The sequence below is a fragment of the Mustelus asterias genome, chromosome 17, assembly GCF_964213995.1.
Source record: "Mustelus asterias chromosome 17, sMusAst1.hap1.1, whole genome shotgun sequence".
Taxonomy (NCBI): domain Eukaryota; kingdom Metazoa; phylum Chordata; class Chondrichthyes; order Carcharhiniformes; family Triakidae; genus Mustelus; species Mustelus asterias.
In genome coordinates, this window is record NC_135817.1 from 22,900,565 (window position 1) to 22,918,168 (window position 17,604).

General features: G+C 39.2%; 1 protein-coding gene across 5 annotated transcripts in view; it reads left to right on the forward strand.

Annotated features, from left to right (window-relative positions):
* Nucleotides 1-13,755, forward strand: part of LOC144506370 (histone-binding protein RBBP7) — a 37,836-nt gene extending 24,081 nt beyond the window's left edge. For 4 of the 5 annotated variants that reach the window (XM_078232389.1, XM_078232387.1, XM_078232390.1 and 1 more), the window contains exons 9-12: nt 1,708-1,784; nt 6,590-6,647; nt 9,306-9,416; nt 9,622-10,716. In XM_078232389.1, the coding sequence (XP_078088515.1) occupies nt 1,708-1,784; nt 6,590-6,647; nt 9,306-9,416; nt 9,622-9,690 (315 nt within the window). In that variant the 3' untranslated portion in view covers nt 9,691-10,716. Of the gene's footprint in view, nt 1-1,707; nt 1,785-6,589; nt 6,648-9,305; nt 9,417-9,621 lie in introns of all 5 variants that reach the window. The other variant, XM_078232386.1, reaches the window with a different exon arrangement.
* The last annotated feature ends 3,849 nt before the right edge of the window (nt 13,756-17,604 follow it).

A 17,604-nucleotide genomic window follows, 5' to 3' on the forward strand; every position in this document is an offset into this window, starting at 1 on the left:
ATTTTATGACAGAATAGTGGAGCCCGTGTCCTTCATTAAGAAATAAATAATTTGAAGTGCAATTACTCATGTGATAATGGTAAACAAAAGATCTCTATATGCATAAAATCCTGGTGTGAAACCTTTTCCAATTACATTGTGAAGCAGTTCTTCAAATATAACTAGGATATCGGTAGCAAGAAAATTAACTTATCTATGTCTCCATCCCAGTTTTTAAAATTTTCCCTTTGGAATTTTTGCTTATAGAACAAAGAAAATTACAGCACAGGAACAGGTCCTTCGGCCCTCCAAGCCTGCAATGACCAAATTCAGTTTTCAATAGCCGCCTTCAAAGTCAATATTTTAAGTCCAACATGGGGAATACTCTACAAACTCTCAAAACTACCATAATGCACCAGATTATAGCATCGGTGTAGTTTGTAAATCCACTGGTTAGAGTAGATGGTGAAGTGCTGATAATGGAAGGAATTAATGGAAAAAGGAGTCTGCATGGCTCCAATACTCTCCTCTCTGTGTAATCCTATTAAATGTGACTGGGAGCAATCCTTTGAGTCAAGAGTGAAATTAAGGTGCTTTGTTTTACCTCCCCAACCACCATAAAATTATTTGACTGGATTATTTAAGCATATTATAACAATATATGCAACAAAAATGTGTGAAAACTCATCCAATCACATTGAGAATTAGAATAGGCGTGGTGACACTGCTGCCTCACAGCTCCAGGGACCTGAGTTTGATTCCTGACTTAGGTCACTGTCTGTGTGGAGTTTCCTCCGGGTGCTCTGGTTTCCTCCCACAGTCCAAAAGACATGCTGGTTAGGTGCATTGTCCATTAGTGTCCCAGGATGCGTAGGTTAGAGGGATTAAGGGGGTAAATATGTGGGGGGAAAGACCTAGGTGGGATTGTTGTCCGTGCAGACTCGATGGGCTGAATGGCACTGTAGGGTTTCTATGATTTAACCTGTACTTGACCCTCTCTCCACTCGCATTGTCTGCACCTGTAAAGACTTAATTAACCTGTTAAGACTCTGTGCCTATATATGCCCTGTTTGTGAACCCAACTCTTCACTCACCTGATGAAGGAGCAGCACTCCGAAAGCTTGTGCTACCAAATAAACCTGTTGGACTTTAACCTGGTGTTGTGAGACTTCTTACTGTGCCTACCCCATCCAACGCCAGCATCTCCACATTATGATGTGATGGGTTACGTGAAATTAATATTGACGTGCCTGTACATAGGTTCTGCAGTAGGTTGCTACTAAAATACATATGAAATCTTCACTGTGGACTACAGTGGCCTGCGAGAATCTCTTTCTATCTGACGTCGATCGACCCAAGTACATAAATTATTGACATTCTTTCAGTTCTTGTACTTGGGCAATTGCTGTGTCATATATGTTCAGCAAGAATTTTGAAAGTCTCTTTACCAATTCCATCATCCACCTGTGGGATTATTGCAAATTATGGAGGCCCCATTGTAGTTCCAATTTTTCATTAGACTAGTTTTGTCACTAATTGCAAGATGAGCTCATAAACTATTTGTAACCTAAAAAGGAGCCGCTAAATGTTTTGCTACTTTCAGATTATGTACTGACACTGTATATAAAACAGTGCTAATAGCTTTTCGCAATTCTGTCTTCTCCCCACCCCGCCTCTTCCAAACCCTGCCAAAAATGTGATGCTGAAATATTTGATTTATTTTTGTAGGTGCAGTGGTCTCCTCACAATGAAACAATCCTTGCTTCCAGTGGTACAGATCGTCGCCTCAATGTTTGGGATTTGAGGTGGGGAGAAATTCTTTGTATTTCTTTTCCAGAGAAATTCAGTAGTCCGAGTACAGAAAATAATAAGGGCTAGTGGACAAGCATAAAAAAAATTAATAAGGCCAATGGAATATTGGCCATTCCTTTGAGGGCTGGAATAAGAATGGGGTGGAAGTTAAATTCCAGCTGTACAGACCCATCTGGGGGATTGCATTCAGCTCTGCACCGGATCTCAAAGTATATTTTTGCCTTGGAAGGGATGTAGTGATAATTCACCAGAATGAAGCTGGGACAAAAAGGGTTAAATTAAGATTGCATTAATCAGACTTGATATTCCCTTGGATTTAGAAGATTAGGAGATCACATAATGCAGGTGTGTAAAAGGATTAAATGATTTGATAGTGTAGACAGAGACTCTTTTCTCTGGTTGATTCCACAATGAGGGCTTAGCCTTAAAATTAAGGCTAGATTGATTGTGATAATGTAAGGAAGCACTCCTTTAAACAAAAGGCAGAGAAAATCTCAGTATCTGCCCCCTGCCCCCCCCCCCCCCCCCCCCACAAAGAAAATGCTAAATGCTGTCTAGGCCACTTGGAATTTTAAGTGAGATTGCTAGATTTTTGTGGATAGGTGAAGTTGAGATACAGATCAGCAATGATGTAATTGAATGGTGGAACAAGCTGGAAGGGCTGAATGACCTTTACCAGCTTGTATGTGTCCAAAGACTAACTTTAGTGAATAACTCAGCTTTTTTGCAAAATAAAACTTTATTTGTGGCTTTCTTTGATAATCTGTTTAACATGTGTTAACTTTTTATTTAGAAATATGTGATGGTGACTGCTATTGACTACCTATTTAGTGCTGATTGAAATTGCTGAGCTGTGTGACTTATTGGTTGGAATTCTCTTGAGCATACTTTGGATAAATTGCATTAATAGTTATAAATATTTTCTGTGGTGTTTCTCACTTGAGTGGAACGATATAGTACAGATTTATCAGATTACAAAATAATTAAATTGTGTGTTTATTTTGGCTCAGGATTCAATCACAAATGTAATTACTTTGTCCTTCAGAAGCACTTAAGATATGTTAATGTTGATGTGATTGATTATATATCATGGATTAATATGATTTGACATTGAAGAGCTAATTTCATGACATTCTTTTCATAAGTTCTATTTGACATTTAACTGATGTACAATGGAAGGTGGTATACCTGTGCTGTGTGGTACTCTCAAATCTAAAATTAGAATTTGCAGTGCAGAAACAGGCTGTTTGGCCCAATTAACCCATGCCAAGGTTGATGCTTCACGTTGTAGGAGGGAATGAACAAACTGAACCTTCCAAAACAAAAATGGCTTTATTCAACATGCACGAGGGAAAGCAGAACTTGTGGCTATAACTACAGTTTGCTTCCGAGCTACTCTACTGAGCATTGGTTCTTACAGATTCTTATACCCTTATACTAAAAATTACAAAGTGTTACATTTACATCAGGTCGTCATATTGTTACTTTGAATTGGTTACAGTTGTTTTTGATTACATTATACGGTTCCGTCATCTTGTGTACTTTAGTTTTAATCATTTTCTGGACATCTGTCTACGTGTTTACAATATCAAAGCATTGTGTTTGTCAAACTGATTTCAATGGGTTGTTAATTATCCCATCTCCTGGATATTTGATTAAGTTTTCAGAGGCACAATGGTTCCTCTAGACCAGGGGTCTCCAAACTTTTCAGTACAAGGGCCACATCGTATATTTTACACATTTTCGGGGGGCCAAAGAAAAAAAATTAGTTTTATAAATGAATGAATAAAATTTAAATGAATGAATAAGTTTTATTTGGATCATCTTTGTAATCAGCATGATATGATTCAGAACAAAAGAGAAATGTGACAATTACGAAGAAACAATGCCGTGCTTACAACAAATCATGAAGTTTTGCACAAGATTAATGGGAATGATGGAACTGCTTTTTTAATTTCAAAATATTTCTGAACTGAGGTTTCAAGCTTGAGGAGCCAATGATTAGAATGGACCTCAAATGCTCATCAGATAAATTTGCTCGATATTTGGACTTGACATACTTCATTTTTGAAAATGTTTGTTCACGCAGGTACGTTGTACCAAAAACTGATACAAATCCACAAGCGAATCGCTTCAAATTTGGAAACTGCTCAGGCTGCAAAGATTTATAAAATTGGATGAGATTTCCTTCTTTATACTTGTCTTTCAGCATGTCATCTGATTGGAGATCAATAATTTCCATTTGAAACTGACTTGGGAGTGTTTCAACATTGCAGCCAAATGGATTTTGAAACAGCTTTATTTCATCTGTGTTTCCATCAAGATCAGAAAATCGTTCCTGAAATTGTTTTTGCAAGTCCTTAATGATTTCTGTTGCAAATGAAGAAGGAAATTCTGCTTCACTTTCTTCATGAAATTTTTCACAACATGGAAAATGAACCAAGTTATGAACTTTCAGCTGTCCTTGAAATAGCATCAGTTTTGCCCTGAATGCCTTGACATGCACGAATAGATCACAAATCAAATTTGTTTCACCTTGCAACTTCAGATTCAATTGATTCATATGGCCTGTCACGTCTGCATAAAATGCCAATTTCCAAAGCCAGTCAGTGTTTGATAAAAGTGGTTCGGGTCGATTCTTCTCTGTGAGAAAGGAATCAAGTTGAAAGAACCGTGATAGAACCTTTCCACAACTAAGCCATCGAACTGCTGTATAATGAGGCAAGTCACCGAACTCAGAATCAGTTTCTTTCAGAAAATCACGAAACTGGCGATGATTAAGCCCGTGAGATCGAATTAAATTCACTGTTGAAACAACAGGTTTCAGAACGCAAGACATATCCACATAGTTTCCGCACAATGCTTGTTGATGGATAATGCAATGCAGAAACATGGGCTTTGAGAATCCACCAACCTCAGAAGCTTTTGTGATTTGTGCAACCAAACCTTTCTTCACCCCATATATGTTCTTTCCTCCATCAATTGTCAGGCATTGCAGTTTATTTCACTCCAGGTTATATTCTAACACAGTTTTTTGCAATTCTTTGAAGATGTCTTCTCCAGTTACTGTGCTGTGCATGCTATGCACTGATGCTAATTCTTGTGTCATATTAAATTCACTGTCGACGCCATGGGTGAATACTCGGAGTTGTGATGTGTCACACACATCAGTCGATTCATCAAGTGCGAGAGAATACAACTGAAAATTTCTTGCTTTGTCTGCAATTTGATGAAATATATTGCTTCCAATATCCTCAATTCTACGAGCAACAATATTTGGCGCAAGACTGATGATTTTGAACAGATTTGCTTTTTCTGGGCATAACTCTTCCACTGCTTCCATTATAAACTCTTTGATGAGATCCCCATCAGTGAATGGCTTTCCTCTTTTAGCCAACATATAAGCTAATTTGTAACTGGCCCTGGTTAAAGCTTCATCTTCAGTTATCTTCTGCGTAAAAAAAGCTTGTTGGGAAAGCAACCTGCGTTGCATTGATTCAAATTTTTCCGAACGCTGTGTTCCTGTGAATTGGGAATAACTTGGTTCATGTTTGGTCTCATAGTGCCGACGTACATTGTACTCCTTCAAAACTGCAACAGTTTCGTTGCATATGACACACAAGGCTTTATCACCTGCTTGTACAAAGAAGTACTTTACACCTCATTCTTCATTTAAACAGGCAGCACTCTCTGTCCACTTTTCTTTTTTCCTTCCATAACTGAATTGATCTGAATTGCCGCCATCATTGTCATTGTTCTCGCTCATTTCAGACAGATGGAGCTTACGGATTGGATAAAGCAGCTGTCACTCAGTCAATACAGAGTGGCAATTGGATTACAGAGTGGCAATTGGATAACAGATGTCTCAATTGCTGATTCATTTAATGAACTGTCAGTCACATGACGGCAGCTCTGATTGGACAATAGGCTGGTAAAGAGGGCGGGGATTCCCATGGGTCTATCAGACACCGCGCGAAGCGGCAGCAACTGTCCGGCCTGTGGCTTCTGTCCCCGCGTCCAGATCGTGAGTCGGCAGCGGGAATTCCGTCTCGCCCCACTGGCTGCGGACTGGAGTTTGGAGACCCCTGCTCTAGACCTTTTGGAGCCTTGATAAGTGATATCAATTCTCATATGGTTATTGTAAACTTGGAGCTATACCATCTGGGGTGTGTCTGTTTTAGTGCCATCTGAGATACTGTTATTTGTATTTTGTCCTGTCTGCCTGCAGTGAGTGTGGATACTACAGTGCTGTCTGTTTAACCCTTTCCATACATTCTTCTCCTGCTGCAGCCCACACTCCCTGGGTTTTGCCCCACTACAACATGAAACTCCTTCCACCTTCAACTGAACAAATCAGTATATCTCTCTATTATCTATCTTTGCATGTATTTATTTAGCTTTCCCTTGAACGCATCTATGCTATTCACCTCAATCACTCTATTTGATAGTAGGTTCCACATGCTTCTAAACTTTTTTTATTGAATTTACAAATGACTATATTTATGACCCTTAGTTTTGAACTTTCCATTGGTGGAAACATTTTCTCCATGTTTGCCTTGTCAATCCTTCAATTTTAAATACCTCTGCTTAAGAGCCACAGCCTGTATTGCCTGATCATTATACCCTCTCTGTTCTGCTATCATTTTTGCAAGTATTTTTTGCATTTCCTCCAGCTCTATCATTTTGGTAACATTGTTCTTAGACTTTGTTCTCTGAGGCAGGTTAATGAAGTCGATGTGCAAGAGAAATTTCAGGAGTATTTGAATTGATACATTTTTCTACTTCTTTGTTTCTGTAGTAAAATTGGTGAGGAACAATCAGCCGAAGATGCAGAGGATGGACCCCCAGAACTACTGGTAGGTTTCTGTTTAAGTTATAGCAACTCGCAACAGAAGTAAGCTATTCTAGTTCCAACACTAATTTGGATCTTTACATCCATTTCCTTGTTTCTGCTCCACATACCTGATATCCTTACCCAACAATCTATCAATCTGTGTGAAAGCTGCAATTGACCCTGCTTCCAGTGTTTGAGGGAAAGGATTCCAAATTTCTACTCTACGACGCTCAAGTGTGATAAAATGCTTCTTGACTTTGCCAATGAATAACTTCAAGATCATTTCTCTCTGTTCTCAACTAATCTTGTGACAGAAGTGATTTCATAAAGCAATCTGATTTCCTTATAATGTAGACTATAACTTTGAATTTTTAAGCAGTTTTAAATGTGTATTTGTGAGATATTAAAAGTTTTAACTTCCTATTTCTTTTGTTCTTTTCAACGTGTTGTAAACAGATTTGTCTGTAACCACTAAATTGTTATATCAATACTTGCTAGAATCCAAGAATGATACAACACGATGTGCTGTCTCCCTGGTAGAACTATCCAATTATTCCCAACTCTTTCCCTGTAGACCAGAAAAGCAGCAACTTATTTAGTTTCAAATATATATCACACTCTTTTGAAAGTTACTAAAGGTAGTGCATTCCAGATTATCATAACTAGCAGGGTAAAAAGCTTTACTGCCTTTTGGCTGTTTTGCCAATTTTGAGTTACCTATCCTTTAGCAGTAGATTTTCCCCATTTTTGCTTTATCAAAACCCTTTGTGATTTTGAACACCTATCAAATCTCCCTTTAACTTTCTTTGCTATAAGAACAATAACCACAGTGTTTCATAATTGAAGTCTTTCATTCCTGATATCATTCTAATAAATCTCCTCTGCATCTTTGCTGAAGCTTTGACAACCTTTGTAAAATGTGGTGCCCAGAATTGGCCACAATACTGCAGCTAGGGCCTAACTTTTGCTTTATATGATTTCACATTCTTGCTTTCATACCCTTTGTCTCTTTATAAAGCCAAGGATCTCAAATGCTTTTATAACTCACCTTTTCAACTTGTCCTGCTGCCTTCAAAGGTTTATGTCCGTATACTTGCCAGGTCTGTATGTTCTTGCAACTGCTTTAAATCATGCTATTTAGAAAAACAATGGTTCACCACTCGTTGCTTTCTGTCCCTCAGACAATTTCACATCCAGCCATATTCCTTTAGTCCCATGGCCTTCAGTTTTGCTAACAAGTCTGTTTTGTGGCCCTTTATCAAATGTATTTTGAAGGTTCACAAGCATTACGTCAACTGCACTACCCTCACTTGCCTTCACCATACTTCATTAAAGAACTTCAGGTTACTGAAGTTTGCTTTTAACAAATGTGTTGGCTTTCATCTATTAATGCAGGGCCAATTAATTTTGTCTCTTGATGTCTCAACACTGACATTGAGCTGATTGGTCTGTAATTGTCATCTTTTTTCCCTTTTGTTTGGAAAAGTGCAACATTTGCAATCCTCTGGCACCACTGTCATATCTGAGGAAAATTGTGGCCAGAGCATCCTTAACTTGCACCCTTATTTCCATCAGAAATCTAGGATGCTTCTCACCTGGATTGGGTGACTTTGCTACTTTGAATCCTGCCAACCTTTTTAAGTACCTTTCACCTATTTTTAACTTATTCTTTACTACCTCTGCCTTTACTGTGATATTGAAAGCATTCTATTCTTTAGTGAAGACTGTTGCAAATTGATGTTGAGTATCATTTAGTACCTCAGCCATGGCCTCAACCTCCATAAGACTTTTTGATCCCTAAGTGACCACACTTTGCCTTTTGGCACTTTTGCTATACATTTATACAGTTTGAGCTGCCCAAGTTCGGAGTCAATTACTGTTTCAATGTTAGACTGGTAGAGCTAGATTGTATGCATTGAAGGGGGCCACTCATACCTATGTTACCTCCTTAATTGGTGCTATATAATTTAACTTACTATCCTCTTCCTATCTTTCCTCCCCTCCCTTCTCCTCCTTTCATGTCCTTCACTTTTAAACATTTATCCAATTCCCTTTTATATGACATCTTTACCGCAGTAGCCATTGTGTTTTAATAATTTTCTCAGGAAAATACATTAGATTAATAGAAGAATGAAGTTAGAATAGAGTATTTGCCTCATTATAAATTTGCCAACCATTGGAATCAATCTTTCACTATTGTCTTTTGCTCTTTCCACTATATTATTTTTTTCTCTGTATAATTCAAATAAAGATTCACTGTGCCTTTTGCTGGCATTAATATCTTGTCTATCATATGGATGGTACATGGCAGTATACCACAGGCAGTTGTATGATGATTGAGCAGTCAATCCATTTATCAAGATATTGGTTTTGCAATAAATATTGACAACAACACTGGGAGAATCATTCCTTCTCTTCAAATAGTGCCGTAGGATCTTTTATCATGCACCTGAACTACTAACAGCTCATCCAAAGGGTAGAATCTTTATTAATGTAGCACTAGAAATTTGCTTTAATTAGAGGTAAGCAGAAATGAAGTGTTCTAACTAGGTTTGTGTGCATGATATTAACATGTTATCTTTGCAACCACTATCTAAGAATGATGTTGCAATCCAAAAAAATGTCGTTCTATATGTGTACCTGTTTGCCATTCTAAAAACCTTGTTTTTTTTTCTGGTAGTTTATTCACGGGGGACACACTGCAAAGATTTCTGATTTCTCCTGGAATCCAAATGAACCATGGGTAATCTGTTCTGTATCAGAAGACAATATTATGCAAGTTTGGCAGATGGTGAGTGTTAGTCTTGTTATCCGAGAATTTTAGTCCCAATAATGATTGTCTTGGTCACTTTCCTTAAATTTTCATTGACTGCTGAGAAAGCAAAATGTGAGTCATAGTATGTAAACATATTCCTGGATGTATGGTCTCGATATTATGGGCAAATTGCATAAATTTCAAAATGTGTCATGGTTTGATTGAGACTTTTATCTTTCAGGCTGAGAATATTTACAACGATGAAGAACCAGATACGCCTGCCTCTGAACTTGAGAGCCAAGGATCATAAGCCCTATTTTAACACCATCACTTTAAAAGGGGTCTAAAAATAATTTCGACTGATAATCCTAATACAACTGTTTTCCAAGCAATCTTTTTCCACTGAAGTGCTGAGGCTTGTATATAAAAAGCACTTGTGCAAATTCTGATGTGCAACTCCTGTTAGTTTACAGTGAATGCCGTACTGAAATTTGGGAAGTGTTTTGAGAATGCAATGCCTGATTTATACAGTAGTATGTAATTGTATTCCGTAGTATGTATAAAAGTTTATTGATAGCTGCTTAAGCACAAATTGTGTATACTTTTGTGTTGCGATAATAGCTAATATACAGCCTGGCCCTGAAATGTCATTGGCAGTAAGGGTATTAATTCAGAGTATGCATGTCATTTGGTTCCAATGGAAGAGAGTTAAAGTTGTTAATATCTCTGCAAAGCAATGTCGTCTTTAAACTCTAAAAGAGCTGTTGTTATCCGAAGTGCATGTTTTCTTCACTTCTACCTAACACACACACGCACGGTGGTCAAAGTACCATTGATTATCCAGCTTATTCTGCAAGTGCATAGCAACCATGCCCACAATTTTGGAACAACTGTGCAGCAACCATTTCATATCATAATGAGAACAGAATATTTACGTTTTATAGTATAATCCATCATATGGTAAATAAATGCTGTTGTGGTCTTCAAGAGCTGAGAGCTAACTTTCATATATATGGCATAGATTTCTTACACTCCTTGAAGCTCTGATATGTGTGTGCACTTCAGAATTCCTATAGACATTTGCTTCTGTATTTTCCTTTGTTTAAAAACTGCATTCTATGCATATGGTAGAGCAGGGATATATAAACACAATAAACCTTTTGTAATTTTTAAAACTTAGCTGTGCTTTTTAACAGGTGTACACGAAAGGCAAACTAATCAACAATATGCATATTAGAAGTTAATTTAGTGATTTTGTTGATCTGCTGTGAATTAAATTTATGGTTATATATGCACATATAAATTAACAAGTGCTACACTTGAGTTTTCAGTTTCTCCCTCTCTTCTGCGCTGTAATGTTCTATGTTCTATGTTCTATGTTCTGTTGTAAAGTATAAATGCCTTTTCATAGGCATCAAATGCCAGTAGCGTAGACTGTACAACCCCTCAAACCTGCTCAGTCATTCAATATGATCATGGCCCTTCTCAAAATCTTGCATGTTTCATTAAGGTCACCTTTTGTTTTTTCTAAACTCCAAAAAATACATTCATGTAGACAGTATGGCTCAAAAACAAGTCACTATATTTAATGGCTTGGGGGAGGGTGGCAGAAAGGAAAAGAGAAACCAATTAAAATTTCCTTCTCCCTGCATCCTTAAAGGGAAATTTGATTATCATGAAGATTTTAAGCCCTATTTTTCATCAGTCTCATGGGAGGATTTGGACCATCAATGGCAACATAAGTTGAAGTGCCAACATAGGAGCAGTGCTGAGTGGCACTATTTTTGAGCTACCGTGAAGCTAGGCAATATTAAGACATGTCTTTAATTGTACATGTTGGGGTTTATGGCCTTTTGAAAATCAGATATAGGGTGTCCGGACAGGCTGCAGCCACCAAGCCAGTAACATTCTCAAGTTTGCAAGAAAGTACTTAACTCATCTACCTGATTTACATGGAAGTGAAATTTATCAGGTTTTGTCTTGTATTTCTATATTTGAAACATCTTTATAACCGAATTTGTGACTCATATTCAGATATTTTTAGGAAAAATGAGTGGACTACTTTATTGGTTACTTGGGAATAAGTTGGCATAGTAAAATACTCCAGATATCCTTAATTTCAACATGGCCAAATTTATGTAGTCTACACAAATAGCAACCTACATTTGGGCAGACCATGGAAAGGTCTGTTGACCTGAAGTGGGTGGGACTTTCTGCTTTTAGGGCAAGCAAGGCTGGAAAATCCCACCCATTAAGTTTAAGCTTTTGTGCACCAACGCCTGTTTCCAGAGGCATCACAAATGTTTTTTTTAAACTCTGCTTCAACTGAAAATCACATCACTTCACAATTCCTAAGTCATGGCTATTGGGGCCACAAGTAAACTCTCTAAATTCGATCTCCATTTCAAAGATTTCTAGAACTTTTACATGTGTTTTATATATCAGTTTGACCTGTTTGGGGGGGTCACTGGTTTATGATAACTAAGGGCCAAATTCAGTGAAATTGCACGTGTTTTAGTTGGAGAATCTACAGCAACATTGCAACTCTTCAGCCTGAACTATCGTGGGTCAAAATGATGATTTACCCCAAATATTGCTCACGGTATTTTTGCCCTAGTGATTCTACCCATTTTTATATAGCATCAGTTGTGTTGATGCAAAAATTCATAAAAACCCTACAGTGCAGGAGGAGGCCATTTGGCCCATCGAGTCTGCACTGTCAACAATCCCACCCAGTCCCTATCTCTAATCCTACATATTTACCCCACTAATCCCTCTATCCTGTGCATCCCAGGACACTAAGGGACAATTTAGCATAGCCAATACACCTAACTCGCACATCTTTGGGCTGTCAGAGGAAACCAGAGCACTCTGAGGAAACCCACGCAGACACAGGAAGAACGTGCAAACTCCACACAGTGACCCAAGCCAGGAATTGAATCCAGATTCCTAGAGCTGTGCCACCCACTGTGCTGCCCCAATCAGGGAAGCAATAGAAAATTGCAATTTCTTACAACAATTTTAATGCAGACAGGATGTCTGCTACAGTTGCCATTGTGAGTTGGGATGGTGACACTGTCTTTGGTTTACCACGGTTTGATTTCTACAGCTTTTTTTTTAAGTTGAGAAGTGTGACCAATAGCCTTGAAGAGCTGGGGGACAGTGCAGGGTAAGTCAACTTATGCAGAATCAAAAGTATCTTGCATTGTAAAAACACATCAATGTTCTACTAACAGGACTGAAATATACTCTAGGAATGGCATACATGCTTAATAGTTGGCATTGAGCACATTTCTGCTAGATTCAGCAGATGTAGCATACTTCCAACTCAATTGGAATGGTCTTAAGATTTTTAACCCCATGAGCTTGTTCAGTTCATTGAGGCACACCATGGCTTCTCTGCAACATATGTTCCCCATATCTCTTAATACGTTACATTAATAAAAATGAGTTTTAAAATTAACAATTGATCTCGCATCAATTACCAGTTGCAGGAAAGATCCAAACTTTTACAACCTTTTTGCTGAAGAAGTTTTTCCCAATTTCACCCCAAAGAGGTTTGACTCTTCATTTTTAGACTATGCCCACCTAGCAGAAATGTTTTTTTTGTAACTTTCTCCTAATCTATTCCCCTTAATATCGTCATGCCCAGTAAAGGCATGTCAAATTCATAACTTAGGTGCTGCAAAACAATGAACATGAAAGTCATCCGACCTGATCTGTAAATTCAAAATCTGCCACGTTGTCTCATAAGGACAAAATAATACGTTAGTTTGGGGTGAAACTCCAAATGTCAATACAAAGAGGCATCCAAAGATATTCCTGAATTGAATGGGTCTCAAAGACAGTGACTGCCCCCACCGAAGACTAAAGTTTGGAAAAGGGAACTTTGAGAAACCACATGGTAGGGCAGCCATGTTGTTATCCCTTTTTAATCTTTAAGCCTTAAATCTGCAGAAGACATAGCAGAAAGGACAGTAAAATCTATGCGTTAAGCACCAAACTAACAACAAAGTCTCCAAGCCCATTCCTTTTTAGGTCTAATAGGGAAAATTAACCAGGTAACAAGTCTACTTTTGAAACCTGGTAAATCTCTATCTCTTCAAGAGAGTCCTGAAAATCACTGAGGCATGTGACTCCGGCTGCTGACCTTGCCTACAGTTTAGGAGTGAAGATGTCTTTTCCATCCTGCCTGCAATGCATGTTTTACAAACCAGGACAATCACATGGAATTATGAACTATTCCTTTTGTTTGTAACCTGTAAAAGTGCACAATTCTCTTTCCTAGAGTGTGTTGGTGTGTGAGACTGAGTGCACACTGTAATGTTAGATTTCAGGGTGAGCGTGTGAATAAACAATCTATTGATTTAAACCTATGAAAAGCTTGCTGCTGGTTGTTCAAATGGTGCACACATTCTGGGTTAAAAACATTTTCGTCAAGAAGTAGAGAAGAGAACAGGGCTGGTAGTAGTTCCCTTTTATTCTGTAACAGAATTTTGAAAACACCAATCGAGCTACCCCTTAACCATCTAAATTGCTACATTGTTTAATCCCTCCTCTTGGTTGTAGTCCAGGTATCATTCTTAGTAAATCTATATCCCACTCACTCCAAGGTCAATCTGGGTGGCAAGATGGCGCAGTGGTTAACACTGGTGCCTGTGGAACCCAGGTTCAATTCCTTGCGTTGAAGTTTGTGCATTCTGCGTGCCTGCATGGGTTTCCTCCCAGTCCGAAGATGTGCAGGTTAGATGGACTGGCCATGCTCAATTGCCCCATAAGTGTCCAAAGGGGGATTAGTGGGGTAAATGGGTGGGGTTTTGGGGATAGGGTGTGGGGTGGGCCTGGGTTAGATGCTCTTTCAGTCAGTGCAGGCTTGATGGGCCAAATGGCCGCCTTCTGCACTGTAGGGATTTATGATTCTAAACAACTGCTCCAATATAGAACCAGTTCTATATTGGCATCCAGTTTGTGGATCTCTATTCAGGTAGGTTGGGTAAATGGTTTATAAATTGGTATCAAATATATTAAATACAGTCACCAAGTTCAAAAGCAAGGAAGTTATGATAAATCTATACAAAAGACTGGTTGAACCTCAACTGGAGTATTGCACCCAGTTTTGGGAACTGTATTTAGGCATTAGAGAAGGTGCAGAAACATTTCACAAGATTGGTTCCAGGGATGAGGAACTTGTTGCGTAAAAAAGTTGGGACTGTTGTCTATGGAGAAGAGAAGGTTGAGAGGAGATTCAAAATCATGAGGAGCCTGGACTAAGTAGATGGAGTGAAACGTCCCACTGGTGGAAGGATCAAGAGCCAGGGGTAACCTATTTAGGGTGTTTGGGAAAAGCAACGGGCAATAACTCTATGCAGCAAGTCATTAGACCTTGAATACAGTGTGGCGACAGCAGATTCAATTGTGGCTTTCAAAAGAGAATTGGATCATTACCTGAAGAGGAAAAAGTTTCAGGGCTATAAGAAAAGGGCATTGGCGTGGTACTAAACGCAATGCTTCTCCAGGGAGCTGGCATGGATGTTACAGGCAAATAGCCAGTTTCAGTGTTGCAAAAATTCTATCATCTGGCAATTTCCCAATCAACATTTCAATCTAGATTATCTACATTTTGCTATGGAGATATTTTCACAATTTAACTGAAAGCTTCAACTAATTTCAGGGATCTGGTAACAGCAAAATACTGCAGATGCTGGGATCTGAGATAAAAACAGAAAATGCTTGCAAATCTCAGCAAGTCTGACAGCATCTGTGGAAAGAGAATACAGTAAGAAGTCTCAACACCCGGTTAAAGTTCAACAGGTTTATTTGGTAGCAAAAGCCACTAACTTTCGGAGCGCTGCCCCTTCGTCAGGTGAGAGGGAGTTCTATTCACAAACAGGGCATATAAAGACACAAATTCAAATTTGTAGAAACTTGATGTCTGTGTCGATATGCGCGATCTTCTTGGAGATCCTCTCCACTTGGAGCCGGCAGTTTGCGGTGTTGATGGTAGTCATGATGTGGAGATGCCAGCGTTGGACTGGGGTAAACACAGTAAGAAGTCTCACAACACCAGGTTAAAGTTCAACAGGTTTATTTGGTAGCAAAAGCCACTAGCTTTCGGAGTGCTGCCCCTTCATCAGGTGAGTGGGAGTTCTGTTCACAAACAAGGCATATAAAGACACAAACTCACAAAGAGAATACAACCAATGTTTCAAGTCAGGGAAGGATCATCCAGACGTGAAACATTAGTTCTATTCTCTCTCCACAGATGCTGTCAGGCCAGCTGAGATATTCCAGCATTTTCTGTTACTGTTTCAGGGATCTGGTATTTAATGATTAAAACCTGGATTTTTTAAAACTCAGAATTTTGAGAAACCTTCCATATCCCGTGACATGCTGGAAAATGCTTGTGAATGAATTTGATGAGAGAGGTAAAACAGACTTACTTCCAGAAACAAAGGGTCTGCCAGCATCCGCTGAAGATTTTCTGGGAACTAGCAGAGGTCAAGTGAGTGTGCCTGAATGAGTACCCTGCAAATATTGCTAGCTTCAGCAGGGGGAGCAAAACATGAAAATTGAATTGGGTTACGAATTAATTCATTTCATTAATTCTGTTCTTGTACGCTTTCACAAAAACCCTGACAGTGAAGCTGGGTCACAAAGGATTTCTGTAATTTAGACAATTTGGAGAGAGAAGATGAGAAAGATCTAGATTAAGGGCGACATGGTGGCACAGTGGTTAGCACTGCTGCCTCACAGCACCAGGGACCCTGGCCTCAGGTCGCTGCCTGTGTGGAGTTTGCACTTTCTCCCTGTGTCTGTGTGGGTTTCCACCGGGTGCTCCCATTTCCTCCCACAGTCCAAAGAGGTGCAGGTTAGGTTGATTGGCCATGCTAAATTGACCTTAGTGTCAGGGAGATTAGGAGGGTAAATTTGTGGGGCTGCGGGAATAAGGCCGAGGTGGTATTGTGGTTGGTACAGACTTGATGGGCCGCATGGCCTCCTTCTGTACTGTAGGGATTCCATGATCTGCATTTATATGGTATGTTATCACACCTCTCAACTCCCAAATGTTTTGCATGCAACTAATTCCTTCAAGGTTCAGTAAGGTGAGTAGTATAAAAACTGATGGAAATATTTTTAATTCTAAAACTTGAGAGGACCAAGTTAAATTCTGAGAGACGGAACATCCATGACTATCGAATGGCAATTCAGGCTCAAGAGCTAAACTGCCTTACACCTGCTCTTACTCCTGATGCTTCTCCTATTTATAAGTTACAATTCAGAAATATTGAGAGCAAATTATAACTAACTTCAGTGGCACTATTTGAAACTCAAAAGATCCAACTGAAAAGTCTCAATTCAAGTAATGTAACTAGTGATCAGAAATGGATACAAATTGCCCTGTTCTGGTGGCTGGGAGCAGTGTCAAAATTGCCATAGGTCTTGAAGCAGGCGCATACTGCACTCACAAAAGGCATGATGAATGAAGGAACTAAAAGGCATGATGAATGAAGGAACTAGGACATACACTGTGTTCAGTTTTCTTTTACTATTTTTGGGCAGCACACTAATGCTGCATCCAGACTCCATACCAAGTATCACTGGTCAAGCTCCCAAGTTGTGCCACTCTCAACTCACTGCTAATATGCCACCTCAATCCCAAACAAATCTCAACCTCCTTCCCAGTAAATTCTCGCTCTCTCACCAGCCTCCGAGTTTCACAAATTTCAGCCAATTCAGAATTCTGTGCAACATCCTCTCTTGACACCAAACTTTGGAACTTATTTTTTTAATAGAATCCCTACAATGCAGAAGGAGGCCATTCAGTTCATCGAGCCTGCACAGACAGCGATCCCACCCAGGCCCTATCCCGTAACCCCACGTATTTACCCTGCTAGTCCTCCTGACACTTAGGGGCAATTTAGCATAGCCAATCAACCTATAACCACAATCTTTGGAGTGTGGGAGGAAACAAGGGGAGAATGTGCAAACTCCAGACAGTCACCCGAGGCCAGAATCAATCCTGGGTCCCTGGCACTGTGAGGCAGCAGTGCTAACCACTGTGCCACACTTATCAGCTCGGAAAATAAAATCCAAGGTAAAGTGGGAAACTTCCTCCATCTATATGACTCAGTTCAGTTCTGTTCCTCAATTCTAGGTGACAGCTTGTTCCCAGCGCTATTCACCATCCACTGCAGAGTAAATTTTCCCACTGCAGAATGATCTT